This window comes from Electrona antarctica (assembly GCF_951216825.1).
Source record: "Electrona antarctica genome assembly, chromosome: 7".
Classification (NCBI taxonomy): domain Eukaryota; kingdom Metazoa; phylum Chordata; class Actinopteri; order Myctophiformes; family Myctophidae; genus Electrona; species Electrona antarctica.
In genome coordinates, this window is record NC_136812.1 from 13,032,196 (window position 1) to 13,043,844 (window position 11,649).

Below are 11,649 nucleotides of genomic sequence, written 5' to 3' on the forward strand. Positions count from 1 at the left end.
GGGCGCTCTTATCATCATATACATCATCATACATCATATCTCATTCCGGCCAATCACAATTTGCGTCCACACTTTTGCCATCAATGTTTGTGTTCACACTGGCCTAATGTGCACAAACACTCAAAACTACCCATAGGCGGTGGTAGTAAAACAATGTTTGTGTTTATACTCTGAGCAATTATATTATCTTTTCATCACCATGGTTGTTTGGTTATTCAGCTTTTTATGACCAGCCACGAAGAACTGGTTGGGGGCCAAGCATAAAACCAATGGGCTGCTTGGTTCCCCAGTCTTTACACAAGCAAAGCAGTTTGAATGTAACCTGACTCCGCCACATGGGGCAGCAGAGAGTACACTGGGTTCCCCCCCCCCCCCATCTGGCGGGGTCAGGTTAGTTTGAATGAGGACTTGCTGCAAACCCCCCTTCCTGCAAGAGATGCTGCTGCCTCAAACGTTTCTTATGATTCTAGCTCAGATTACAGAATAGGTGAAACTATTTCCAGAAATGATGCAATAGGCTTGCTTACTCAATACACATTTGAGCTACCGGAACACATTAGTTAATTGCAAGGATTTAAGAATACATAGGCCTATACGTTATTAATATACATCCCACAATTTACATGTCTATTTCAAGTGACACCATATTAATGTGTCTTTCTCCATCTGGTGAGGGGCAATAAAAGCTTGTGTTGCCTGTCAGAATGTGCTCAGTCAAGTCCCACTCAGTATTCACACTCTTTTTCCCCTGAGTGAGCACATGTTGGCTCAGATCAATATACAATAATTGCACTAATTTGAGTCTTAAACATTAATTTCTACAGTCGATGGGATGGATGTAAGGGTATGGGTACCAGACTGGGCCTGTCATGTGTTGGCCCCCGTGTGGGTTGAATCGGTGTGGGTTGAATCCTCGGGGGTCCTGGTGGTGTGGCGGTCCGCCAGCGTGTGGTGGGTGTGGTGGGTGGCCGCCTGCATGGGGTGGTGGGGGAACCGGACGCTGTTCAATGTCAAACGGAGGTGGTCCGGGACGAGCCATGGGAGGGGGTCTGCGGTGTGGCCGTCCACATTTGGGTTCAAGGTCCATGGCGGTGGTGTTCTGATGAGAGTTGGAAAGAAAAAAGCATAATGGAATTAAAGTGCTGTCTTTCTGAGCAGAATATTAGCATACTGTAGCAGCAACAAAGAATGTTGTGGTATTTGGAGAAAATTATGGCAAATTACGTACATTTTCAACAACTAGGACGATGCGCATTTGGTATGTCTACCCTCCGGTTACATAATTAGGGGTCAAGCCCGAAGGGCGTAGATCTCTTATTGTTTCTGTAGTGTCTGTACGGGTTCCGCCATTTTTAGCAGTTTTGGCAGTTCTGTGCTGTCGTTTTCCACGAAATTCTTCAGGAGCTGAAGCTAACAGTCATTCGTCAAAAAACCTCTGACCTTAATATTTCCCAATGAGTAAATTTTATGATTTGCTCGATCACTTTTTCGGGCGTCAAGAAAGTGAGAGGAGTCTGGACTGGTTATGGGACTATACACTACAGCATTGACAGAAAACCTCCTCAGCCAATCAGCATAACAAAAAAAGCTGACGTCATCTCCAGTCTCCAATCCAAGAAGGATACTAGCCCGGAACATGGAACGTGATTGCAGCGTATCATGCCATGTCGGGCATGATAAACCCAAGAACAGCTACAAACCCCATATTGTTCGTTTTCTAATGTAGAAAGCCTTTGTTTAAGTATTCTATATTCTTTCCTGTTGTGGAGAAAAACCCTTCAAAGGCTGAAATGCATAATTTGGACGACAGTATGACAGTATGACATTTAGATAACAGATCGGTGACCGTTGAGCACCACCTGTCTATACAAAGTACTATGTAGGAACCTGGCAGATCTGAGGAGAGGACGTTTTTTATATGGGTGGCAGTGACTCAGGGCCCAGGGTAGAGTGGGGCGGTAGAGCGGCCAGATGGGAACCGTGAGGTTCCCAGTTCGATCCTGGGCTCCCCCAGAGTTAGTGTCGAAGTGTCCTTGAGCAAGACTCTGAACCCCTAATTGCTCCCGATGTGCAGGTTGGTGCCTTCCATGGTTTCCTCCGCCCTCGATGTGTGAATGTTTGGATGAATGAGCTACCGTATATACTGTAAATGCACGCACCATTTACCATTTTACCGAAGAGCAATATTAATGAAACTTAGTTTCATATTAATTTGTGGAGGTGTACACATACCTCTGGTGGATAGAACTCACAGTCAACCGACAGTTCTCCTGTCGATATGGCGTAACTGGATTGGCAGAAGGCGTGACGCTGCAATACAAAGGTGACAGTGAGAATTAAATATTAGACTTCTCCACAAAACCATGACTCCTGTGTCTAAGTGTGCAATATGTCTGTGTATTGCAGTAGTCTCACGTTGCCAGACTGTTGCCTCTGCCAGACTGTATGCTTCCATCATACAGTCTGGAGCAACGGAAGCTCCAGACTGTATGCTTCCATCATACAGTCTGGAGCAACGGAAGCTCTATCATGAGTAAAATTTAAAGTGGAAGTGGGGCCTCCTCCCCACTTCCGTTTCGTCTTTACAGTCGCGCAAATGTATCCTAATATAAATCATCTATGCATCTATCTATAGCTTGCTGCTTAGCAGAAATGGAAATAAAAAAACACTCCTGTGTGAAGTGAGGGGCGCTCTTATCATCTTACAACATCAATTACAACATAATGTTTGTTTATGTTTGTTTTAGTCGTCAAAACAAACATTACATTTCAGGGGAAACACTCTGGACTCTTGACTTGACTTAACTGGTGGAAAAGGGGCCAAATTGTGGTCAGGGGGCTCGATCCCCAAGTAAATGACTCGCAGTCATTTATACAATTAGAACCAAATGGACCCTTATTATGGGTCCATGCGGTTACATTTGTACACTCAAGAGTTATGGCGTCCGTAATACTATAATATAATGCAATACCGGACCTTGAAATTAAATGAAAACAGTTTGAGAACCACTGGTGCATTGCACTTACAGCTCTGTCCCGGCAGAGGGGCACACATGCCTCTATCACTATCCTGGTATGCATCGGGCAGTGGGACTCCACGAGGGCAAACTCAGCATAGGTGTTCATCCCTGTTGACATCATGTACTGGCAGGGGAAGAGGAGGAGTGGAAACAAAGGTAGAGTGTCATATTTACATCAATACAAATTAAACATGCTTTTATAATGGTTGACCCAGAGAAGTGATCTTTTTTTGTTGTTTTTAGTGTCAGGCTGGTGCTTAGGGGTAGAGTGGTAATCGCAAGGTTGCCAGTTCGAACCCGGGCTCCCCCAGAGTTAGTGTCGAAGTGTCCTTGAGCAAGACACTGAACCCCTAATTGGTCCTGATCTATGTAAAGCGCCTTGGATAAAGGTGCTATATAAAAAATGCACCAAAAAAAATGCACCATCATTTAGTGTCAGGCTGGTGTGGAGTACATGTGCGCACACACCTTATACAGACAGAGACCGTGTGGCACATTATGACCGTTCAGTTTGACGTTACTGTGTCACAGAGACAGACGCAGTATGATGTTACTGCAATAGTGTAATTATTATTGGATGGTTGGAGTCAAACATGTGTACAGTGTATGAATGTATGCGTGTCTGTTTTGTGTGCTTGTATCCAATCCAATCCAATCCACTTTATTTATATAGCACGTTTCACAACTCAGGGTTTACAAAGTGCTGTACAGGTAAATAAAAACAAATGCACTATAGCTACCACACAGAAACAACAACAGCGAGAAAACAAAGTACAAACAGTAAACCACTGAAGACAGTACCCCTGAAGACATTCGTCCCACTTCCATCAGAATGAAGTAACGTGGATTGGTGGTGTTCTGGTTTACGAGAGCAACGCCTTTACGCACAGACTTTAGACCCTCTGCGTCATTGAGTGGTAGCATGCTGGGGCAGTCGGGACATATCTTCACTAATTCCTCTTTCGACGTTCCTACAGTGTACACACACACACACACACACGCACACGCACACGCACACACGCACATACACACACTGAGTCAACAAATATTTTATCAGTACATTTGTCTTGTGTGAATGTTTGGCTCTGTGTAAATAATTGAGACTGATAACATGTGACTGCCGAGGAGGAGATATAAATTCTATGACTTTAAACCAATAAAAAGATGGCTTTGTGGCTGCAAAATATCTTCCCTCTAGATCTGGAATGTGGTCAAACAATGGCCATTCAGTTAAGAATTATTATTTTAAATGAAACAGGGTTTGCAGTCCTCTGATGGCATACAGTGCACTGTATCCAGTACATCTACTATTCCTTTTGAAGAAAAAGGAAATTGTCATTAGACTTTAAAGGTCCATATCTTACTCAAAGTCTCCATACTTCAGTGAGGCTCCCTCGGCTGTGGTTTGAGTGAATGGAATGAATGAATAAGAGCAATCCCCCACTAACATTCTTTGCGGTACATTACTCTCAAAATACTCCGATATAGGGAGGCCTCCCGGATGTATTTCATGTACGTAATGTAGGCTTATGCTTTTATACAGTACCACTTTGAATCAAGTTATACAAATATACAGTATACTGTAGTAGGCAGAGGTAAGTGTTTAGTATTTTTTTTACTGTGATTATGAACATCTCTGTAATGCTAGAAGTACTCCGCTTCTCTGTACTTGCCCATAGCAGTGTTTTCTCCTGAAATTACACATTGTGGGTTTTTATTCTTAAAGAATAGTGGTATGAAGCTGTGTTACTTCAATTGTTGTTGTGCGTGAAAAGGAGCTAGAAATTAGATGGAACCTTTCTTGGATAAATACTGTAAATATGGTGTAATTGTCCTTTCATACTGATTATGTAATTGCACTTTGCACCGCTTGGCGTTCAATGAATTGGATAATCCCTGTGGAAATGTTTGTGTGCAAATCACAAAAAGCCACCAGGCAGTTTTGAAGTGAGCTTTCAGTTGAGAATATCCCACCTGGTTTGGTTTCACAGCTGTATTTCATAGTGACGTTGGCGACACCGTCTTTGATAGTCACAGAGACATTACACCCTGCGGTCACCAACTGTGATGGAAAAGAGTCATAGGTGTCAGTTTGCTGACAGAAACCTTTCACATTCTCCACAGACTAACACTTGAGAAATGATGTACCGTTTCACTCATGTCTCTGGCGTTGCAGTCCTCAAAATGTTTGGGGTTGACAACGTGACACTCTGTCTCGTGAAGATCCAGCGTCAACTCAACGTTACACCCTCCCTCAACCTGCATAGACAGAGACCGATTCACCCACAATACACATTTATTATTGTCATTACAAGATATGTAGTAGATTTGTGGATATTTCACTCCTTATTCTGTTGACTTACTATCGCAGCACTTACTATCTTATATGTACTGTATGTCGCAATGTCTTCTCTACATATAATTTTCCTCTAATTATACGCTATATTATTCTACTACTGTATAAATGGTATTTTAACATGTCATTACACTCGATATTCTACGATTATTCTAACAATGTCATCCATTTGCCGTAGCTGTATCTCACATCTGTCACATGGCAAATTTAGGTCAATGTCCCCCACCTCTCCTTAGCATGGCCCCCGGTGCACCCACAACGTTCCTCAACACACACACACACACACACACACACACACACACACACACAGTCACACACACACAGTCACACACACACACACACACACACACACACACACACACACACACACACACACACACACCCTGCCACACTCTGTACCGTTTCCATTCCGCTTGTGCTGATTTGGTCGAGCTTGAACTTGTAGCCGTGGTGGTGCTTCTCATTGATGGTGTGCATGGCCAGGCTCGCTGCCGCGTTTCCCTGACCGTCTGCACAGGTCACCGGCTCCAGTGCTGGGGCAGCCCTGCATGTCAGCGCTGCAAGCAGCGTGCTTACCAACAGCAACAGTCGCTTCATGGCACAGACAGACAGACAGACACACGGGACTGGGCAGCGGGCACTGCTGCTAGTGTATTTATATAAACACAGAGGTTAAGGATGGACAGGATGGAGGACAGGGGAGGGAGGGAGTTCAGTTCAGTTCAGTTCAGTTTTATTTTCAGGAATGGTGGACATAGTTCATACATAAAGCACTTTTATTATTACCATTTTTTATTTTTTTTACTTCTTTTGAGTGTCCGTTGCTTATGTCCTGTCCGATATCCGAAAAAGGGCTAGGGAGAAGCCATAGGCTTGTCGGGCCCTACCCCTGGAGTCCATAATTTGCATATTTAAGTGCACGTGTTGTAGGCTCATGGATATCTGTCTACCTGCACAGTGCATACATTCATGTTGTCCTTAGATATATACATTCACCTACACATATTCATATACTGTATATATAAAGCATACATATAAATAAGCATATAAACATACATATACACAGCTACTTACATACTGTACACAACAATATACATTGCATCAATACAATAATTTCTGCTGTGTAGAGTCAATACCTTTCATTGTCATTGTCTCCACCAGGCCGAAGGCATGGGGAGAGAGTTTGTTTTGCACTCCGTCCGTGTGTGTGTCCGTCCGTCCGTGTGTCCGTCCTTCCTTCCGTCCGTCTGTGTACAGCTAATCTCCGGCACCGTTAACCCGGTCGATGCCAAACTTTGCACACACACTCCCTGGATGCCAACCATGAACCTCTGCCCCGCATTTTCCAGAACGGCCTGTTATAGCGCCACCATGAGGCAGCTTTTCACATTTTTACCTAAAACTGCACCGATCTGCGTGAAACGTTGCATGCACACTCCCTAGAGGCCAAGGACAAACCTCTGACCGGCATTTTCCGCATCTGCCTTTTATAGCGCCACCAGGAGGCCGACTTTTGTAAAACACATTTTTTGATATTACTCCTCCAGATTCTGTCCAAAAATCTCACAAATCGTTACACAGTATCTCTATGGTCATGTGCTCAAGTCGGATCTGTCCGATATTTCATATTCCATCCTAATTGGCTATAATTGGCTTTCACAGTTTGCAAGATTGCCCCGTTTTGAACAAAAGCCTCAAATCATGAACGCAGCATGCAATTTACGTGAAATCTTTCACACATTTTCTTACTAGGCTGAGGAATATATCCCACCCTTTTCACATTGGCCTGTTATAGCGCCACCAACAGGTTGATTTTTGAAAAACACATTTTTGGAACAAAATGCCTCAAGTCATCCAATTGCCATCAAAGGCAAACATGTTTATATTACTCCTAAACATTTTGCCAAACATCTCACACAGTCCTATCCTCCTGGTGGAGACCTGTGCCCAGAAGGGCACTTTTTCTAGTTGTGTTATGGTTTACCAATAATGAGTCACTCTGTGTGTGAGAAAGAAATGCCAGGGAGGGATATATAGGCATGTGGAGGGGAAAAAGTACTCAATTTCTTAAGTCAAAGTATCAATACTGCAATGTAAAAACACTGTTGCATGTAAAAGTCTTGTAAGTAAGTACTGGTAAATGGTGTGTTTATGTAACGCATACGCGTCAATCTACAAAGTAACTATTAACTAAAGTTTTCAAATAATTGTAGTGGAGTAAAAAGTACAATATTTGCCTGTAGTGGAGTAGAAGTCAAAGTATTGCAAATTAGAAACGCTCCAGTAAAGGTACCTCAAAATAAGTACAGTGACAGCTTTATGTTTATGTTTATTGAAGGATCCCCATTAGAGACACATGACTGAGCCTCTAGTCTTCCTGGGGTCAGCCGTCACACAGTGTGTACAAACAGAGACTTTAACCGGCCAGTGGAGTAGTTTGTAAATATATTTGCAGGGGTCATCAGTATGTCCGTACACGGACAAATGTGTCTGTGGCAAGACTTGGCCTTGCCCGTGGCAACTTTTAGATTTTATGTTTTACACACCGTTTATAAGTGATTATCGGTTGATCACATTCTCCAGGTTTTCTTCAGAATATGTATGACACTTATTTACTACACTGTGGCACTAGTAGTAATGGTTCTCAAATGTTCTATTTGCAAGGACCACAAATAAGTTGCAGACCTGTTATGGTCATTCAGGGTCATTATCATGACCTGTTATGGTCATTCAGGGCTATCTCTTTATGTTTCAGACCTGTTATGGTCATTCAGGGCTAGCTCTTTATGTTTCAGACCTGTTATGGTCATTCAGGGCTAGCTCTTTATGTTTCAGACCTGTTATGGTCATTCAGGGCTATCTCTTTATGTTTCTGACCTGTTATGGTCATTCAGGGCTAGCTCTTTATGTTTCTGACCTGTTATGGTCATTCAGGGCTAGCTCTTTATGTTTCTGACCTGTTATGGTCATTCAGGGCTATCTCTTTATGTTGCAGACCTGTTATGGTCATTCAGGGCTATCTCTTTATGTTTCAGACCTGTTATGGTCATTCAGGGCTATCTCTTTATGTTTCAGACCTGTTATGGTCATTCAGGGCTAGCTCTTTATGTTTCAGACCTGTTATGGTCATTCAGGGCTAGCTCTTTATGTTTCTGACCTGTTATGGTCATTCAGGGCTATCTCTTTATGTTTCAGACCTGTTATGGTCATTCAGGGCTAGCTCTTTATGTTTCAGACCTGTTATGGTCATTCAGGGCTAGCTCTTTATGTTTCAGACCTGTTATGGTCATTCAGGGCTAGCTCTTTATGTTTCAGACCTGTTATGGTCATTCAGGGTTAGCTCTTTATGTTTCAGACCTGTTATGGTCATTCAGGGCTATCTCTTTATGTTTCTGACCTGTTATGGTCATTCAGGGCTAGCTCTTTATGTTTCAGACCTGTTATGGTCATTCAGGGCTATCTCTTTATGTTTCAGACCTGTTATGGTCATTCAGGGCTATCTCTTTATGTTTCAGACCTGTTATGGTCATTCAGGGCTATCTCTTTATGTTTCAGACCTGTTATGGTCATTCAGGGCTAGCTCTTTATGGTTCAGACCTGTTATGGTCATTCAGGGTTAGCTCTTTATGTTTCAGACCTGTTATGGTCATTCAGGGCTAGCTCTTTATGTTTCAGACCTGTTATGGTCATTCAGGGCTATCTCTTTATGTTTCAGACCTGTTATGGTCATTCAGGGTTAGCTCTTTATGTTGCAGACCTGTTATGGTCATTCAGGGCTAGCTCTTTATGTTTCAGACCTGTTATGGTCATTCAGGGCTAGCTCTTTATGTTTCAGACCTGTTATGGTCATTCAGGGCTATCTCTTTATGTTTCAGACCTGTTATGGTCATTCAGGGCGATCTCTTTATGTTTCAGACCTGTTATGGTCATTCAGGGCGATCTCTTTATGTTTCAGACCTGTTATGGTCATTCAGGGCTAGCTCTTTATGTTTCAGACCTGTTATGGTCATTCAGGGCTATCTCTTTATGTTTCAGACCTGTTATGGTCATTCAGGGCTAGCTCTTTATGTTGCAGACCTGTTATGGTCATTCAGGGCTAGCTCTTTATGTTTCAGACCTGTTATGGTCATTCAGGGCTATCTCTTTATGTTTCAGACCTGTTATGGTCATTCAGGGCTAGCTCTTTATGTTGCAGACCTGTTATGGTCATTCAGGGCTAGCTCTTTATGTTTCAGACCTGTTATGGTCATTCAGGGCTAGCTCTTTATGGTTCTGGTAATATTATTGGCCGATCATTTCATATGTCCGTGGCAAAAAATATTATATATTTTGACGAAAATGTCCACCACAAGCCAGCATGACGATGACCCCTGTATATTTGCATTGGATATTTCCCTGTCATTATTAACTCTGTTTTTTGAAAGTGCCAGAAAAAAACAACGCTGCAGAAAAAAAGAAAAGAAAATGTCTTACTGTCCATAATAAATTCCATTGTCACTACTCTCTAACTCACAAACACAAAAATCGGACCCGTCTGAAGTGAGTGGTGCTGTTGGTACTGTACTGTACTGTACTGTACTGTACTGTACTGTACTGTACTGTACTGTACTGTACTGTACTGTACTGTACTGTACTGTACTGTACTGTTCTTCGTAGTACTGTATTGTGCTGTACTGTACTGTGCTAGTACTGTACTGTACTTCGTGGGGGGGTGCTGTCGGGGGCACTCGCTGATCAGCCTGCATCTACTGATATCTAGTTATGCGTCTATTCACAATGTTTCAATGTCAGTAATTGGCTGATCAAAATGGACTGGGTCAGGTAGCGGGAATTGGGATACATTGGCTGCCATGCTTAATCATTAACTAGGCAATTTCAATCAATATTTGAATGTTGAATTCAGTAGGACATAATATTATTAACATTGAGAGGGAAATGGACAATAAATGGACAGGGGGGAAAAAATTGTATTATGAAAATTATATTGGAAAACATCTATGATCTGTAGTTGTGGTTAATGTTCTTGACCCTGACGTACAAGTAACCAATTTCAGAATAATGCATGTTTCGTTCTTGAAAAGGTTCGATTTGAACCCACATCGATGTCATGCTGTTTGTCGGAAGCTGTTATTCAAACATCAAGGGTCGTCGCCGGTGACTCAGTGGTTATTGGTTAGCAGTGTTGCCTCCCAGCACGGTTTGCATCTCAATTTGGGATCATTTCTGTGTGGCCTCTGCGTGGGTGCTACACTGTTTTTGTAGCACGTAGGAAGCCTGCGTGAACTTGAGAAGAACACACAAAGGCCACACAGAAAGGATCGAAATGAGATTGAAACCTTGCTGTGAGGAAACACTTTCCTTGCACACAAAAGACATGCATCTGATGCAGGCTATATTAGACCTGAGGACGATTCTGCAAATGTCTACTAAATCCTGACAGTTCTCTGAAAAACCTTATGTTTCTATGTCAGTTGTTCTGAAACATTTTCACGTCAAGTACCCCCAAAAATATACGTATTTGGCCGCCAACCCCCATCTGAAAATATGTTGTTCCAGGGACCCCCCAGAAGCAACGATTTGAGTTAAAAACGCTCGCTCTGAAAGAATATATATTATTACAAAAATAGCAGATCTACAAGCTCGTAGCGCGGCACTGAGCTTGTAGATCTGCTATTTTTCAATAGCTAAAGTATAACATAATGCTTACAACACCAAAAGGGGTTCCCGCCCAGAATATACGTAATTGCCCGCCGACCCCCATGAAAATATGTTGTTCCAGGGACCCTGGAACCAGGGCACTCAGTGCCGCGCTATGAGCTTGTAGATCTGCTATTTTTCAATAGCTAAAGTTTAACATAATACTTAGAACACCAAAAGGGGTTCCCGTTCAGAATGGGTTAAAACTGTAACATGTGCAACTGGGATGGTAGCGTTTTGTCTCCCTGCTCTTCATTGAGACATTTAGATAATTTTGTCAAAGGTCATGAGTGTCTCAGCTAGACACAAATTCTGACCTGAAGGTCAAGATTAAATGTATCCCCTGAGCGAGCAGACAGGCTCTATTAGCTCAATGGTACAAAATGTCAGCACTGTCTTGTGCAGGACACCAGGGTTCAAATCCAGGGTAGAAGAGGAGGATAGTTACATAGTGCAGCTTTAAGTGGAAGAAACCTCAGGCAGAAATAGACTATAAAACATGTGTAATATTTAACATACTGGCCTGTGATCAACATCATATAAAACGTCATAACTTTTAATTACTTAAACGAGGGA

The 11,649-nt window shown here is 42.6% G+C and overlaps 1 protein-coding gene and 1 long non-coding RNA gene across 2 annotated transcripts in view; one reads left to right on the forward strand and one right to left on the reverse strand.

Annotated features, from left to right (window-relative positions):
• The window catches only part of LOC306926787, a 51,494-nt gene that overhangs the window by 2,481 nt on the left and 37,364 nt on the right, over nt 1-11,649 (forward strand). The gene's annotated exons all lie outside the window — the stretch shown is intronic.
• On the reverse strand, nt 812-5,973 carry LOC306927248 (alpha-2-HS-glycoprotein-like; the record flags this gene model as incomplete). Its single annotated transcript, XM_079506958.1, has 7 exons — nt 812-1,099; nt 2,233-2,310; nt 3,028-3,144; nt 3,822-3,991; nt 4,995-5,082; nt 5,169-5,279; nt 5,776-5,973. The coding sequence occupies 7 exons, from the start codon at nt 5,971-5,973 to the stop codon at nt 812-814; spliced, it is 1,050 nt and encodes a 349-aa protein (XP_079363084.1).